Source organism: Papio anubis, chromosome 6 (assembly GCF_008728515.1).
Source record: "Papio anubis isolate 15944 chromosome 6, Panubis1.0, whole genome shotgun sequence".
NCBI lineage: Eukaryota > Metazoa > Chordata > Mammalia > Primates > Cercopithecidae > Papio > Papio anubis.
The window spans coordinates 52,283,606-52,302,638 of record NC_044981.1 but is presented as its reverse complement, the minus strand read 5'-3'; the positions used below and the strand labels follow the sequence as shown (position 1 = coordinate 52,302,638).

The following is a 19,033-nucleotide window of genomic DNA, read 5'->3' as shown; positions in this document are numbered from 1 at the left end:
AACCCAGGATGACAGAAACATCTGCATATAGAGAAACTTCTGCTGTAATAAATGCTCTTTGCTTTCCTTCTTTAAAAACAAACAGCAAGGAAACTTTAAGGAGCCACATTCTCAGCATCTGAAAGTGGTGACCAAAGGATCAAAGTGTGCTCCAAATGCTCAAGACGACGGCAGGCAGTATCTTTAGCAGTTAGTGATTTCCAATGCTTACCAATGCCATCCGGAATAGTTTCTAATAAGTTCTGGGAAATGACTAAATCCGTTAATGAAGTCAGGCCACTGATTTCTTCAGGAAGTCTTTCCAACCTGTTTTCAGAAACATCTAAGCACAGCAGGTTCTTCAGATTTCCTATTTCCTATAACAATGACATGGAAAAATAAACGCACACTTAAACCTGCCACAGTGCAGAGGCATTTGTTCCAGTGATTTTTCACAATTAAATCCCAGGGCGGTCCTAAGGATGTTATCTTTAGCATGAATCCAAATCTGAAGGCAGGAGCAAATTCCTAGATCCCCTTCCAATGAAAGTGGGAAGTTGTATGAATCACAGACACAGAGCTGGCAGGGACAAAAAGCCCTACACCTTTCAGGCAGGCAAGGAATCATTCCCACTTAATAGGTAAAGATACAGGAGAACAAACAACTACAAGGTCACACAATCATAAAAGGAAAAGGAGGCTAGAATTTAGCTTTTCAAGTTTGGAACTAATCTAAGTAGCTTACACTGTAGGGTGACCCTGGGATTTCCTCTGGTAAGAACCTACCTACTTTGTATTTTCTTCCATGACAGGTAGCATTTGTTAGCACAAACATCAATGCAATTGCTCCCCAGCAAAACTGGAACATCCAGATCTATCTGTACCTTTAACATTAAAAGCAGCATACTGCCTTTAGTGAAAACAGTCTACCAGGATAAGGTAAAGTACCTCTATGAGTCCAACATTCTATTCAAGACCTACCTTTCTTTCCATTCCCAAAGTCCAAGCTTTCTCTCTTATCACTGCCTCTACTTTTCCACTCCACTTCCCAATATTAAATCTTACCCTCATTACTCCCTTACCTTGACTGTCAGTTCTGCCTCTTGGGCTCTAGTCTTAACTCCCCGTTCCTGAGACCATTCCATAAACTGTGCTTCCTCATTTCCTTCCTGAAACACAGCCAGTTCTCGTCCTATAACTGGATGACCTTCTATTCAAAAAATATCTTGTGGCTCCCTGATGTCTACATAAGTACAAATTCCTCCATCTACATTTAATTTGGTCTGATCTATTCTTTCCAGCTTATCATCAACCTGATATTGCCTTATGATCCTGTCCCTGTATTTCCTGTCTAAAGGAAACTAGACTAGATTTCTACTAATTTCAGACCAGATCCCTGAAGTTGTTCTACTCTTCATTAACTCCTTTTAACAATGCCTTTTTATCCTTCTCTTTCCATCATCATTGAAGATAAGAAAAATCATTCTAATTATTTGAGACTTTTTTGTGTGTTTAATGCTGATTTAACACAAATTTATACTATAGGAGCAAATGACATTTTTAAATAACCATTTACAGCATAATCACTGCAATTTTAATTTCTTTGTATTTAGAATATCACACTCTGCACAAAGTCATTTACACACATCTGAACATATGCAACTCTTTCCTTTCCCCTTTATGTCCCACAGATTTATTACTTTCCTGATAATGTCATGATATTTTTCTGCCATCCTTGGACTTCTAAAGTAACTAGCATTCTCCCAACCAGGATGTCCCATATATTTCCTAGAAAAATCCAAGTACTAATCGAACTCTACCCACAAGAGTTGCTAATCTATCTCCTTTCCCCAGTTGTAGCCAAGATCTCATAAACAGACTTAAATTAGTTCCTTAGTTCCATTAGTCATTAGGTGACATCATGGCAACTTCAGCGCTATAACAACTAAAAATTTACTAAAGTGCTTTCTTCTAGTATTAGGGTTCCCTGCATTGATATGGCATTCCCCAATGAAAGTACAGAGCCCTTTACAACTGGTCATATGAAAAACTGGCTATGAGAGACACGAAAGAATAAAATTCAGTAACAGTTGGAGAAAAAAATACAAGAGGAAAATGCCTGTTGGTTTTTGTTTGTTTTAGGTTTCTCAGTTTCTGTCTCAGAATGTAGGCCCGTCTGCTAGGACTCCACAAGATGACTATGTGCTCAGACGTCTACACAAGACTCCACTTCATTTGGCACATGGTTCTTCCACTTGGGAACAGTAGGAAAGGCCTGAACACTACGACATGCCAGCTAAACCATAAGAAACACTGGAAAAATATGAAATAAAAGCATTTAACATTGCTTTTACACAAACTATTACGGGGCAAAACATGGTCAAATTATCCCAAAAGCACTTGGCACATCACGGAGTGGCAGAAAGGTACACCATCAGAATCATGGGTCCTGGCAATTTACTAACCTGCTGTGCTTGAAGTAAGCTATATGGGTAGCAAGGACACAATAAAAAACAGATTTCACAAACTAAAGGAAATATTTACTACATTTACAAATGGTGGGTTGAGGTTTTCAGTTTTCATATGGCAATGGAGAATGATGCATGCTCAATATGTTTTCCCAAATGTGCTTTTTCAATCAATGTTTTTGGTTTTCAAGATCCTTTTATAGCAAACCTTATGTGGCAGCAGGAAATACACAAAGCTTATTGTTGCTGTTTTACATTCTGGGGAGACACTGTGAAATTACCACTTACCTGAGGTAATTCTGACAGCTGATTTCCATCCAACCAGAGATCTTTTAGATGTAAGAGGGCTCCGATTGATTCTGGCTAAAACAAAAGGAAAAAAAAGGTATGGTAACAAAGATTCAATTTTCAGTCTTCCCTGAAGAAAGAAAGAATCTGAATTCATCTGTTAATAACTGGGTACCTTAGCAGATGTTCACTGGTACTTCTCTTAACATCGAGTCCCTTTCCTCAAAGTGCCCAAACTTTCCCCAAGAATGCCAGTTGTTTCCACCTATGTCCATCATCTCTAGTCCTGACCTCCCCTACCCATGAATCATAATTCCTAACTTGTGTGAAATGAAGCTGGTTCTCTAGTGTTCCCAAGCTACATCTATGGAAATACTGGCTTCGTATAGATCCCCATAGAACTCCCTCAAATACTGTGCGATCATAACTAAAAACAAAGTTAAATTCAAATCTCAAATACGGACTTACCAAATTATATATTTCATTGTTTCCTAAATCAAGTTCTTCTAGTCTCCGAAGCTGGGTAAGAGAGCTATTTTAAAAAATAAACAAAGCGCACTTAGAGAATACTTAGAAATGCCGAGCAATATAGTATCCCTCACTTGGAGTAGCTTCAAAAATAAGGACAAATTTGATTTCTATGGTAGAAAATATTGCACAGGAAGGACTGTTAAGAAAAGGCCGGTTGGCATCCCCCAAACTTCCCAAAACACACAAATCTTTAGACGTAATACTGTAGTCCTATTTTTTTTTAAATACTTAAATTCATTCTGCACAAAATCTCCTCTTATTTTCCCTAATGACTCACTCAGGAAGATATGTAAGAAGATTCTCTCTCAGTTCCAGTGAAGCCAGGTTATAAAGACTAGAAATGAACAGAAGGAAAAAAAAGTATAAGAGAAATTCCTGAGATTCTTCCTACCTCCCCTCCCCCATACACATACTGGACAAATTGCAACACTGAATAAAACCTAGTAGGTCACTTCCCAGGGTAAAAATGCCTATCACCACCACCACCCACACCCATTAAAAACAATACCATCTCGACCTCTCAAATTGTAATCTTAAGATATTAATAATTAATAAAAGAGTAGTGTGTCATGACTACAAAGCAACTTCATTCAAATACCTTGTATATGTGATATGTGGAAATAACTCATCAGCCAATATAACACAACCATTCTCAGGGCTGAGACAGAAGCCGAATGTGTGCGTCTATAGACTTTCAAATGCCAAAAATGCACTGTTACCATAAAAACAGTAGCACCTTTAATCTTGCAGAACTCAGAGCTCTTCTTCCCAGTATCAGTGAGAGATCATCCCTGTTTTAAAGTAGGGGGCATCTCAGTCCAGAGAGTCCAAGTTCATCTATTTAAGATCATAAATTCATGCAGCAAGCGGCAGCTGAGCTTAGGAAGTAACTTCCATTTAAATGCATTCAGGATAATGTCATAATGCATCTTGCACAGTGCCTGGAACACAGACTGATTTAATAAATGGTAGCTATAATAATATTGCTTTTATTCTTATTAAACCCTAGCATGAGGCTCTCTTCATCTGATTCTCCAGCTTCTCGGGTGTAATCCAGTCTATTAGGAGCACAGTGGAATGGGACAGATGTTTGACAGATGGGGCAAATCTTGACAGGCAGTGGCAATTCTGCATCACCAGAAACCCTCATGAAGTTGTGTCAGCACTGGCAAAACATATTGATTCAGGAAATCAGTGACTCAGTATATTGCCCCTACAAGCACTGTAGTAACTATACCAACCAAAAAGTCACATTTTGCTAATATCACCATAGTAACATCCAGATATGGAGGAATTTCATTTCTGAGCGCACAGAACACAAAAAGTCAGACATTATCCCAACACTCTAATCTGCCTTAATCCTCCATTCTCCCTCCTTCCAACAAAAAAGCCAGAATCACGTGTACTAACAAGGCTGGTTTTATAACATCCAGAAATGTAAATTGAAATGAACAGTGTACATACATGCTTAAAACCTGTTTGCCAGAAAAATATATTTTAACTGTACTATGAAATGTACAAATCCTGCATCTTCTCCAATTTTACAAAACCAAATAATTTTAATACTTAAAGCAAGAACAAAACTTTCAATTTATTTTTTAACAAACAAACTCCCTGCTAATATGTCACCATGAAATTAACACCAGCGTCCTTCAAATCAAATGTAACTCGGTGCGGACTTGCAGTTCTCTAGTTCTACTTTCTCTTGACCAAGTGTTTACATAGAAGAAACAACAAAGAGAAGGGGAGGAGGATGAGATGTACACCACTCAGTATCTCCTTCCAAAAGCAATCTGTAAATAATCTGTAAATAATAATTTTACTTAAAAAGTAAAAATTTAAAAACAAAGGGCTTTGTTTTCAGTTTTAAATTTCCATGTAACGCCTAACCAGTTTCATTAAGAAGACAGTAATTCCTTGGCTATTTTCACATTTAAATTTTAAAAATCAATGTTAGGATTGTCATTTTATCTATTTGTTATCCATTACTTTCACACCTATTTTAACAAACCAAGGAGACCCACTAATGAAAGAAGGAAAATGTCCTTCTTTGCATCAAAAACTTGACTCACTGGGCATCACTGAAAGCACCAGTTTCACACAGCCTCATGCTGAGTGTTGTGCCAAGTTTCCACAGCCACGGTCTCAGCATCTCCTGCCTGAAACATAGACCACAGCCAGCGGGGAGAACCCTGCCTGCTCAGGCAGAAGGAGCTGTGCAGGGCGCCTTCCATGAGCCATCTCATCTGGTTAGTAATGACCCAGCAAGTTGATGCTACCATGACATGATTAGGACCGTGAGGTTTTGTGTGAGGCCCACTTGTTAGAAATAGGTAAAACCACTATTCGACCCTGGCCAAATGCCAAAGCTTCTGCCCTCACCCTCACTGACTGAGGCATCTCCAGGTGTCTCTGTTCTTCAGAACTCTCTCATTTTAATTTGAAAAACACCTCTCAGTTTTAGGTATACACTTAAGTCTTACCTTTTTAAACACACCAAGAGACACTGGAATTTTTGCTGTTTGATTTTAAGAATGTGATACACACTTTAAAATTATCTTTAAATTTTGTCTTGAGAGCAAATGGCACAGGCCACAGTTACTAGAAGCAAACAACACTTGAGCAAAAATGCTGCTGAAATGTCCTAGTTCCCACCCCTCATCATGCTAACACCCAGATATAATATCCTGCTAAGTAAAAAAGTTCTGGCTACAAAACCTCTTAGTTTCTACTGTTTGGGGGAAGTAAATAAAATGTGGATGTATGGGTGATACATCAACAACCAAAAATATCATATTTTTATAATATTTCAAAAGTAAAAATTAACTTAAAGTACAGGCTAAGTATCCCTTATCTGAAATGCTTGGAACTGTGAGCGTTTCAAATTTTGGATTTTGGAGTATTTGTGATATACTTAATCTGAAATCCAAAATGCTCCAATGAGTATTTCCTTTGAGCAAATGCTCGGCACTCATAAAGTTTCAGATTTGGGGGCATTTCAGATTTCAGATTTTTGGATTTGGAGTGCTCAACCTGTATATAAAATAATATCTTTATATTCTGAGGCAATACTTCCCCAATTATTTCAAACTATTTAAAATAAAGAAACTTGGATATTATCATCAGATTCTATAGACTCACTGATGAAAGCCACTCTAAAAAGAGCACATGGAATCTGAGAGGCCTGGGGCCCAGGCTTGAATCCTGCTTGTCCCTCACTAACTAGCTAGGTTTGCTTGCCTGAGGTATTTACTGCTGAATCTCGATTTTCCCTAAAATAAATATAATCATATCCATTATGGCAATTAGAGCATAATACATTTTCCCTTCAAGTTAACAGAGCCAGTTTCTTGCCTTATTTCCTTAAGACACCCTTTGTCCCTAAGTGCAGCTGGGTACCTTACAAATGTGTGTGCCTTGAATCAGGGTCTTCAGAAAGATTGCTACAAGATGCTACTAATCACAGAAGTCATCTCCACTACTAAAAAACTCCTTGAAGGATAGGCCCCACATCTGGCATTGGCCAATTTTTAACCCATCAAACACTGTCCATAGCCGGACTGGACGAAACAGAAAGCAAACAAAGGCTTTGACTACAGACTCCTACCTCCTGTATGAGCCCAAACCTCACAGCATAATCTGGACAAGTCATTCTCAGTTCCATAATCTGGACAAGTCATTCTCAGTATCACTGAGTGATTCTAGAATGAAACTGATGGGTTCACATCAGTAGCTTGCCTTCAACAGTCCTTCACCAAAATGCAGAACCCAACCAGCCCACTCCAGAATATGGTTCTCCAAATTGTTGTAGTAACAGAGCTGACATAAAAGTGAACCAGCCTAAATGCAGAATTGGAACAGAGACGTTAACACAAAAGTGAATGAATGAATAATCTCCTGTTCTGATCTTTCAGAATACAACAGCTTCAATCAAGTCCCTGTCCCATCAAAGCAACCCATTGAATTCAAATATCTTCACATCTCTTACAGCACCCCATAAGGAACATGCTCCTGAGCAGCTTCGGGAGTGGGATCTGAACCTCATCCTGCGTACTGAAGAGCCCAAGCTCTTAATCAGAAGGTTGAGAGAGAGAAAGGGAGACCCAAACTCCACAGGCCTTCATCCGCTATTTCAGTTAAACATGGTATTACAGAGGTACAGGAAAGAATCAGGCATTTCTAATACTTTTACAAATGTGATTTTAAAAATTTAACACCTTAATAGTTCTACTACTAATACTGGCAACTTACTATATGACAAATTTTGTTATAACTTCTTTATGAGAATTAACTTATCAGATGAGAAAACTGAGGCACAGAGAGGAAGCTTGAACAAGGTCTCACAAAATTGCCAAGTAGAAATGCCAGGATTCACCAGGAAATCTGCATTCTTAACCACTATGTTGTGCTGCCTCTCACTCTTGAGTTGGTATGCCAATTTTGCAAATAGGTAATAACATATTTATGGATATACATATTTATTGTAACGTGTGTGTGTATATATACACACACTATATATATATATATATATATTTTTTTTTTTTTTTTTGAGACAAAATCTCACTCTGTCACCCAGGCTAGAGTACAGTGGTGTGATCTTGGCTCACTGCAACCTCCGTCTCCTGGGTTCAAGTGATTCTCCTGCCCCTGCCTTCCAAGTAGCTGGGACTACAGGAATGCACCACCACACCCGGCTAATTTTTATATTTTTAATAGAGATGGAGTTTCACCAGACCAGACGGTTGGCCTGGCTGGTCTCGAACTCCTGACCTCAGGTGATCTGCCTACCTAGGCCTGCCCAAAGTGCTGGGATTACAGGCATGAGCCATGACACCTGGCCAATTTATATATATTTACAATATATTCAGTAAAGAGTTCCTTCTTTTCCCCCATCAATCTAGCTTCCCAACACCAAACATTTTCAGAGGAAATTACCTTAAAAATTTAAAAATTTTGTATGGATTCATGTGTTCATGTGGGGCTTTCTTTAATCTTTAGGTGTGAATTTATATAGTCTCTCTCCCTCTTTTCCTTTTTTTTTTTTTTTTTTTTTTTTTTTACAAGAAAGGTAGCGTTCTGCATATATCTGGCACTTTGCTTTCCTCACCAGATTTTTTTGGTCTCACTTTTTATTTGTACATACCAGTATTTTGTCAACAATTGCACAGTATCTTACTGTCTATGGATATCTTAACTGTTTTAACTAAAACCCTATTAATAAACATTTCATCCTTCAATTTTAATTTCTGATAAATTAATTTCTACACAATACTGCTGGAATGACCTCTTCTTCCTCCTCCTACCAAAAAAAACATGACTTTCTATCCTCTCTGTCAATCCCTACCATTTTTACCAACAAAGGAAGTTGGGGGGCAGGGGAACACACCTAACAAGCTCCTGCAGGAAAAGAGTGTATGAAGTATTTCTTCTAAGCACACTAATTCTTAATGTTTCACACTGTTCATAATAGCAGGGACAAAAGTTGTACTCTTTTGTAAGTCAGAATGTAGGCCAACTGTATTTTTAGGATTCTATTTCAGTGACTGTATGAATGGTTACTTTAAGGAATTTACATCTGTTCTCCACTATGTTTGCAAATCCCTTCTTAACCCACTTAATTTTTTTCCATTTTAGCGGCCAAAATCATTAAGAAAATAAAGAGTAAAACACATTAAGGTAGACCAAACAAACAAGTGGCGGTTCACTATAAAACCATTAATATATAAAACAACAACTACTTAGGGCAACATTATTTGATTGGGAAAAACTATTAATGGGGGAATAGGGAGTTGCTTATACATTCATAATATTTCTACTCTTTCAACATCAAATTAGTATTCAAGAAACCTCTGGTTACAAATTTTCTTATGGTGGCTTTGCTCTAGAAAACTTTTTTTTAAAAATCTTTTTGTTTTTGAAATAATAAATATTTTATAGTAATTCTCAGACCTCAAAAAAGAACATTAAATATGGTAATAGTTTTCAAAAAAAGGATTTACTCCTTTTAGGCAGCATGCACTTATGATATAGGTAAGCTGCCTAGCACTAGGCCTTGTGAGTGGGGGCCACATGGCTCACTTAGTTCAAGCTCACTCAAATTAAGGTCACCATTCCCAAGGGCAGCAGACTCAGCAGACATAAAATCAGACCCACACGCTCTAGTTCAATCTGCCAGAGAACCTAGGGCTTACTCATTCTACTTCTATCAGCAACTTGGAATAATTAAATGTTTATTGATAATGACTATTTAGTGACTGAATAACTGTTTCGGGTACTGGACTATTTCATCACATATATTACTTCTCCTATAAGAATGCTATTTTTGGAGAAGACAGTTCAGTTAAACAGGGAGTAGAGATATTTAGGCTAACATATTTGAGGGTATTCATTTCTTTAACGGTAAAGGATATGGAATCTCATGGAAGGGCATACCAACTAAAGACAAAGCAGCATGCTCTCAGACACCATCATAGGCTTCCCAGATCTTCAGAATTTTCCATCAGTTGCCACCTGAGTTTTTATGTCCTCTCGACCTCCACTCTCTCTCTGCATCACTTGAGCATTTTGGAGACTCTGGCTATGTGCACTTGCCTGATCACCACGTGCAAGTAACTAAACAAAATGATCTTAGCACACTACTTATAAGGTTACATTATAGAGCATTTCCTGTAAAAATAAACGGGGTCAGTTTCCCAGGTATAACATCACCCTGCAGCAGTACCCAGCTTCAAATTTGCCTAAGGTCCATTCTTTTTACTGAGATATAATTCACAAACTATGAAATTCACCTTTGAAAGTGTACGGTTTGGTGGTCTTTAATATATTTATTCAGAAGGTATATAAACATCACCACTATCTAATCCAGAAAATTTTCATCATACCGAAAAGAAAATCCATACTCATTAGAAGTCATTCTTTATCATCTTCCTCCACCCCACAACCCCCAACAACCAATAATTTAATTTCTGTGTCTATGGATTTGACTATAGTATGCATTTTGTAAAAAGTGAGTCATAGAATATGTGATTGTTTGTGTCTGGCTTCTTTTACTTAACATGTTTTCAAAGTTCATCCAGGAATACTATTTCATTGTATACATATGCCACATTTTGTTTGTCCACTTACCCACTGATGAAAATTTCAGTTGTTTCTACCTTTGTTATAAATAATGCCAATAATAACCCTCCTAGGTTTCCAATTCTTTTGAGTATACATAGCTAGGAATGGAATGGCTGGGTCACATGGTAACTATGTTCAATTTTAAGGAGAACCTCCCCAAACTGTTTTACAAAGGGGCTAAACCATTCTACACTCCCATCAACAACATATGAGGGTTTCAATTTCTCTGCATCCTCAATAACACTTGTTAGCATTTATCTTTTTAATTATAATCTTCCCAGAGGGTATAAAGTAGTATCTCGTTGTGGTTTTGACTTGCATTTTCCTGATGACTAATGCTGTTAAACATCTTTTCATATGCTTATTGGTTATTTGTATATCTTCTCTGAAGAAATGCCTATTCGAATCCTTTGCCCATTTTTGAGTTGGTTCTTTTATTACGAAGTTGTAAGAGATCTAAATATATTCTGGTAACTAGACTCTGATAAGATATATGATTTGCAAATATTTTCTCCCATTCTGTGGGTTGTCTTTTCACTTTCATGATAGTATTCTTTGATGCACACACATTTTACATTTTGATGCAATCCAATTTATCCATTTTTTCTTTTGTTACACAGACTTTGGTGTCATACTAAGAAACCACTGCCTAATCCAATGTCACAAATATTTACCCCTGTTTTCTTATAAGACTTTTACCGTTTTTTGTTTGTTTGTTTGTTTTTTGAGACGGAGTCTTGCTGTGTCAGTCAGACTGGAGTGCAGTGGCGTGATCTCAGCTCACTGCAAGCTCCGCCTCCTGGGTTCACGCCATTCTCCTGCCTCAGCCTCCTGAGTAGCTGGGACTACAGGCACCCACCACCATGCCTGGCTAATTTTTTGTATTTTTAGTAGAGACGGTGTTTCACCGTGTTAGCCAGGATGGTCTTGATCTCCTGACCTCGTGATCTGCCCGCCTCGGCCTCCCAAAGTGCTAGGAGTACAGGCATGAGCCACTGCACCCGGCGAGGACTTTTACAGTTTTAGCTCTTATATTCAGATCTCCGATTTTGATTTAGTTTTTGTGTCTGGTGTGAGGTAAGAGTATAACTTCATTCTTTTGAATGTTCATAGTCAGTTTTCCCAACATTTGTTAAAAAGACTATTCTTTCTCCAATGAATTGTTTTGATACCTCTGTCAAAATCAATTAACGATATATATAAGGATTCTGATGGGGCTTAAGATGAGTCTGTAGATAGACTTGTAGAGTACTGCTATCTTAACAATATTAAGTATCAACCCATAACACACATTATCTTACCACTTATTTAGTCTTCCTTAATTATTTCAATGATGTTTTACACTTTGCATGGACGTGTCCTACATTTCTTCTGTTAAATTTATCCTGAGTATTTTACACTTTTTAGTGTTTTGTGAGTAGAATTGTTTAATGCTGATATATAAAAATATAACTGATTTTTGTTTTGTAATCTTGTATCCTGCTATCTTCCTGAATTAATTTATTAGCTCTAATAATTTTTAAAGATTTCTTAGGATTGTTTCTATATAAGATCATGTCATCTGAACAGCAACTCATTTTTAAAAAGTAAAACACAAAGTGTGTGGCTTGAGTACAAACTGATACAACTGATCCCAAGAAAAATATTTTCAGTATTTTGAAAGACAAATATATTCACACATTGTACCAACATTTCAAAACTCCTTAAAACAAAATTATCCTTCCTGGCCTTACCAGTGAAATCTTACAAGTGTTTTTAGTGATAGTAAAGTAAAAAGCCATTATTCGCTAGGCACTGTTTTTAAGGGCATATCTAAAATACCAAATTTTTTTATTCAGATAGTTTTCTGAAAGCCCATCCAAGACCTGGAACTCGACTGAGTAAGACCCCACTACGTGCTATCCCGTGCCAACCAGCATCTGCAGTGACACAGAAAGTCATTCACTTAATTATACCCCAACTTTTTCTAAAGGGGATTTAAGTAAGTCTTTTAAAATTGCAAATATGCAAAAAGGTTCATGAAACAACGTTAGGGCCATGAGAGAGGGGAGACACTAATGTGTTCATTATGAGAAGCAGGCAGTAAAGAAAATGCAGTATCTTCAAGGAAGAAACTAAGTTCAAATGCCAGCTCTACCATCCACCAGCAATGCACACCTTGGCAGATCACTTATCTCCATTTCACAGAGGAAGCTGAGAAAGCTCAGGATGGGTAAAGCTAGCCTCAGGAGGAAGGGTGTCATGAGACAGTGTATGCACCTCAAAGAGTCTGTGCCCCACTGAGACTGTCAGCATCACCTCTCCCTTTATCGCACAAAAAGGAACACAGCTATTCTCACTGATTATCAGAATTAGCTCTAAGCCTACGGGCAACAAAGGCAGGAAAATAAGTGTTAGAAATGTTTATTAAAAAGGAATATTATTAAAAAGGAAGAAGCTTACCAGTTCTTTTGGTAAGGCATTTGTTTCCTTAAAAATAATTTATTGTCTCCCTAATAGCTCCTTATATCAGAGATATTAAGCAATATTAATAGACAATAATTATTTTTTCTTGGAAGGTTTTACAGCAACAGAAGCTGTTTTTTAAATAGTTGCTTCTTTTAAACAACTTTTTCTAGAAATTGAGTACAACTGCATTAGGCCAAAAAAGTGACAATACAGGAACAGGCTAAAGTGATCCTAGCATAAATCTTCTAGAATCTGAACTTGACTGCCTATGACATGATGTTGGAAGCAAGTGGAATAAAGGAGGCAATACTCTGCACCTTGTCACGTGTACTTGTTTAGTATGTGAGAACAATGCCAGAGTAGATACAGACACAAACAGAGTTGGAAAACCAAGATCCCTGTAGTATCAGAGTACAAGGTGATCCAAGTACATATACCAGTTATATACATACAATTAAGCAATGAACAACTACACTTCTGTGTAAAGACAAAGGACTAAAGTACTTATTGTGTGGGGAGTATGACAGGGGTCAGGGAACCTGCAAGTCTGGGATCTATTTCGCCTGTCAATCACTGGGGAAGGCATGATAAAAGATGTAACATTTCAATCATTAAATGAAACACCCCAGCCAGTTTGGAAACAGACAAGGCAGGTAAAAAATTTTAACATTCACCTGAACTGGAATAAGCAGGTCGCAAAATGAATGAATGAATACAAATTACTGTAAAATAAAAATTAACAAAGTGTATGAAAATCATACAAATGCACAAAAATAAATGATGCAGTACAAAAATAATCAGCGAGCCTACCCTATTCATGTCTTTGAACTGCACCATAGGAAGTGCTCCTTAAAATTTTTGCTTTGCAAACATTTATTCCTTGACTTAATCCACCACCATTATAATTGCCATCCCTTACAGGTTCTCCAAAAATTAGGTAAATAATTATACCTCTTTTTATTAACCTTTCTTAAATGTATGTATAGCTCATATTTATGTCAGTGTTTAATATTAGAAGTGTTTTGGGTTTTTGCTTGGAAGTTTGATGATGTTTTTCTGATCAGAAATAGTCCCCAGTAACTTAACTCTTGTTTATATCAATTAGCCTATGGTAAACTCGGCTTCATAATACTTTGTTTCACTTGATGTCACAGTTTTCAAGAACCTATGGATGATGTTACATGAGGACTCACTGTGAATAATTGGGAATATTTAAGAATGAAATAAAAATATGTATTCTTTCCACTCATATGTATAACTTTTTTCAAACAGCTACCAGGTTATTAGGACATAAACACTTATTAAGATGTTTGGACCTACTTAATGAACTGTTAGATATTTCCAGGAGTATTAAAAGAAAGTTACTGAGCCCACAAGGGCCCCAGGAACCAACTGTCCTGTGGCAATGGCAGGGTGGAGTAGTGAAAAAACACAGGACCGGGACCTGGAGAGCCGTAGTCCAGTTCCAGCTCTGCCATCAACTCCTAAAAACTTCTTCAAATTAACTGACCATAGGCAAACCAAACACGTGATGGGGGAGATGTGTCCAGGTGCCCCCAGGTTCAAGACACTGCAAGTCTGCTCACTCTATCTATATAAAGACTTTTGCCCTCCCCTCTTAGTCTGAGTACCCCTGACCATCCTGAGGGGGCCCAAGTCCTTGAGACATCCATAGCTTTCCCAGTTAATGCCAACTACTGTGCTAGGTGCCAAGAGGAGAAATGAAGTCCTGTCTTCACTGATGCTTGAAAGGCCAATGCTAACGTAGTTTACCCATCTGACCACATAAGCAGAGGTAATTTATGCAAAGATTCCACATCAGACTCCACAAAGATAACACACCAAGCATTCCAATGGTCATTCCATGTCCTTTCAAATTTTATGGAATATTAAACAGGTATGTTTCCATACAAAACAATTCTATCTCCGAGACGTTGTACTGGTTACTAAATATTGGTTAACTAAATGTGTTAAATGCTCTAAAGAAACTATTTGGAAATTCTTTGAGAAACAAATGAAGCCTTCCCACGAGGAAAGCTTGCAAGTTTCAAATAATAATTTGCTTAAAATGTAGTACACTTATGCATATATGAGATTTCCTCAACAATTCACTGTTTCAAGTGCCTTTTCTACAAGGTCTTGGACACCAGGTGTGCCCAATCTTCTCCAAGGAAGAATTTGTTCTTTGATTGTTTCTTTCTGGTATGTGAGAACAGGCCATTACTTGAGTATGCATGAGGAAGAAATCATAGTTTCTTGCTCTGGTAATAAAATTACTAACAACCAAGAATAGAAAACTCTCTCTCTTTTTCATTTAATTTCACAAACTGACCTAATAAGAATCAGTTAATTTCAAGATCAAAGTGGCATTTTATTCAGTAAACAATCAGTATCCACAATGCTATAATGGTAACAGAAGCTGATTAAGTCTACAAACAAAACAAAAACGTCTTGAACTTTGACAAAAACAGGTACAGATATTAACAGAAAATATATAATAATGAACATTGTAAAAAACATATTCTAAAATTATACTTTCCATTAAAATAGTTCAGTAGAGGGGGAGAGGGACACTCTGGTTTAATAACATATTTCATATCAAAGCATTAAGACTTTTTTAAAAAGACATAAAATGGGAAAAAAGGAGAGAGGTAGGAATCGGAGGCTAGAAAGAAGAACCATCTAGGCAGCTGTAGACTAAGAATGAACGGAAAGGAAGGTAACAAGGGAATTAAACTCCAGATATCCTGAGGAGCAAGAGGAGGACAGCGTCAGTTTGGGTGTTTAAACAGCTACTGTATTTAAGAATTTTGTGTGGGGGGGGGGGGGGCAAAAAGGGGGTTGGGGTGTCGCTCTGTCACCCAGGCTGGAATTCAGTGGCACAATCACAGCTCACTGCAGCCTCAACCTTCTGGGCTCAAGTGATCCTTCCTCCTCAACCTTCGAAGTAGCTGGGACTACAGGCTTATGCCACCAGGCCCAGCTGATTTTTTGTTTGTTTGTTTTTGTAGAGATGGGTTATCTCTACAAAAGATAGCCCAGGCTGGTCTTGAACTCCTGAGCTCAAGGAATCCTCCCACCTCAGCCTCCCAAAAGGCTGGGATTATAGGTGTGAGCCACCATGCCCAGCACAAAAGTTGTTACATTATAAATATCTGACACTTGATACAGCAAAAGTGAATTGCACATGCATGAAATTCACAATAGAATACCACTGTTTTCTCTGCAACTGATACCTTAAACCTAGAGTGTATTGAGGGTTTCCTGTCTTCTCCTCCTCCTGAGAGTTTAAGGGCACAATTTTTAATTAGCAAGTCTAATGGCATAAAGATAAAACATCAGGGTGCATTTCAGAAAAACACCAACTTGCTGGCTGAACAGGTGTCAGCTAGTTGTCATTTGCCTGAAGAGGATGGGAAGGAGAGGGAAAAGCTGTCTGCAAATATTCTTATAAACCTCCGGAAAGAGAACTTTTGCAAAACAGACATATCAGATAGACTGTGCTCAACTGCTTACTGTGGTTCTCAAAGAGCAAGTTTCTATTTTGTCTTAGAACTTACGCAGGACAGCTACAAACAAGGAAAATCATTTATGATGGTAGAGAACACTGGTCTACCAGGTTAGGGCAGACAAGTCAGACCTTTATTTTTAAGTGGTTAAGCATGAGCTACTGCATCAACCTGATTTAACCCACTGTATGCCCTGGAAAAGTGAAAAAGATCTGCAAAGACAATTCAACTAGTTCATCTGTGGGAAGGTATAACAGAACATTTATTCACCAGCATACACTGTCTTCAGTGGATTCTATTTCTTGCCATGACTAAGTTCTCCACAACCTCTAAGCCGGCAACATGGAATATGCCCATATCATTCCTTTCCTCTCCCAATTCCACTCCCACTCTCCAAATACACCATTCTCATTCCCTATTCTTGGATCCACAGTTCACAAATACTGTCAGATGTAGCTGTTCTTTAGGAGCACATACTTTACGTTTTTAATGGAGTTGTTTGTTGGCTCTCCAGCATGGTTTAAAATTACTGAGTGGTTGTTTCTACCAGTATTTACTGACCACCTACATGACACATAGTACGTGGCTTAAATTAACTACTTTGCCATACATCAGTTTAAAGAGCACTTCCAAACAATTTAGGATTTTTACTAGTAACAAGTAGCAGCACCCTTTTTAACCAATAAAATTTAGGGACAATTAGATGCAAAAACATAGGAGGCTGGCTATAATCTTTCTTGAAGGTCATATTAAAGAATGAGTAAATGGCTTTCTGAGTCGACAAATAGGAGCTTTAAAAGGAAAGGAGGAGGCCGGGCGCGGTGGCTCAAGCCTGTAATCCCAGCACTTTGGGAGGCCGAGACGGGCGGATCACGAGGTCAGGAGATCGAGACCATCCTGGCTAACACAGTGAAACCCCGTCTCTACTAAAAAGTACAAAAAACTAGCCGGGCGAGTTGGCGGGCGCCTGTAGTCCCAGCTACTCGGGAGGCTGAGGCAGGAGAATGGCGTGAACCCGGGAGGCGGAGCTTGCAGTGAGCTGAGATCGCGCCACTGCACTCTAGCCTGGGCAACAGAGCGAGATTCCGTCTCAAAAAAAAAAAAAAAAAGGAAAGGAGGCTAGAGCTGATGATATAAACCCCCTTTCACCTCGATCCACCCAAACTTCACAAAAAAACTTACTTGCCAATATTTTCAGGTAGAGACTGCAGTGAGATGTCATTTACAGAAAGACATGTTAAATTCTGTAACTCAGGAAAGCTTTCTGGCAACCTAAAACAAAACAAACAAACAAACAAAAATGCTATAAATTAAAAAAGAAAAGTTCATGTATAGTGTATACCAAGCATAAATATAATGATTTATTCTACGTGCTAATTGAAATAACCTCCTAAAAATGACATTATATATGGCATATTTGCCTTGTCTTCCTATAAATAAGACACTTGTAAGGAAAAAACAAAGACTTCATATACATAGTAGATGTACAGGGGCATGATAAATACTTACTGTTATGGTGATCTAGAAATAATTAAAGTAGAAAGATATGCAAGCTCTAAGAACAAAGGCAAAAAAAATTGTTGGGACTACTGAATACTTTATGAAAGAAAATGATGAATTATTTCTGCAGCTAAAAGTGCCTAAGAGTAAAAATACTTTATTGATTAGCAGAAACTAAAGAGAAAATTTCATCAGTCCTTGAGATTATAATAAAACACAGGACAGCTACTGCATAATTTTTCTTCCTGTAGTTTATAATTCCTAGGGGAAAGCTACGGAGTACTTATTGATCCGCTGACAGACAATTGCTACTTCCCTTTTTTTTTTTTTTTTTGAGACACAGTCTCACTCTGTTGCCCAGGCTGGAGTGCAGTGGCAAGATCTCAACTCACTACAACCCCTGCTTCCCGGGTTCAAGCTAGTCTCCTGTCTTGGCTTCCTGAGTAGCTGGGATTACAGGCACGTGCCACCACGCCTGCCTAATTTTTGGATTCTTAAGCAGAGACGAGGGTTTCACCATGTTGATCAGGCTGGTCTCAAACTCCTGACCTAGTGATCCACCCGCCTCAGCCTCCCAAAGTGCTGGGATTACAGGCGTGAACCACCGTGACAATTGCTACTTTCTTAACATTTTTCTTTTAGTTCTATTTAAGTTGCCAACCACTTGAAATAATTTTATGTTTTACTATGTTCTACACAAAGGGATATTTTTTATATGTTCCTTAAACTCTACAGAATAACAAGGCTTCAAAATAAAATCATCATTTAAAATTTACAAAGAAAGTTTAGTTTCAATATTTCTATGGTTACCATATTGAGGGAGGGAAGGGAAAACCTAACTAAAGGCAAAGGATCTCATTGTGTTTAAAATGCTGAAGGTTATTAAACATAAATCTGCTAACAAAGACAACAGAACATATAAGTATCACTTTTTCTCAGTGAGGGAGAGATTTCTGGCTTTAGTGATGGTCTCTAGATTAGAATCTTTCATTTTTATCTTTCTAGGTTCCTTTAAAAAAAGGCCTATGAAACATTATGTTTGATATTTAATATAGGTTAATTCCAAACTTCAAAACCAAATCCAGACCCGCAAGATCAGGGTATTAACTGGAATATTTATAATCACTGGAATTTGTTCTGAGGCACAATTAACAGAGGCAAGATTTTTACTCATAATTCAAAAGATGCAAC

General features: G+C 37.8%; 1 protein-coding gene across 1 annotated transcript in view; it reads right to left on the bottom strand.

Annotated features, from left to right (window-relative positions):
- The window catches only part of LRRC1 (leucine rich repeat containing 1), a 129,483-nt gene that overhangs the window by 25,080 nt on the left and 85,370 nt on the right, over positions 1 to 19,033 (bottom strand). Inside the window, exons 4-8 of the mRNA XM_003897751.5 lie at positions 17,525 to 17,614; positions 3,544 to 3,600; positions 3,204 to 3,267; positions 2,736 to 2,810; positions 212 to 356 (exon numbers count right to left, since the gene is read on the bottom strand). Of these exons, the coding sequence (XP_003897800.1) occupies positions 212 to 356; positions 2,736 to 2,810; positions 3,204 to 3,267; positions 3,544 to 3,600; positions 17,525 to 17,614 (431 nt within the window). The remainder of the gene's footprint in view (positions 1 to 211; positions 357 to 2,735; positions 2,811 to 3,203; positions 3,268 to 3,543; positions 3,601 to 17,524; positions 17,615 to 19,033) is intronic.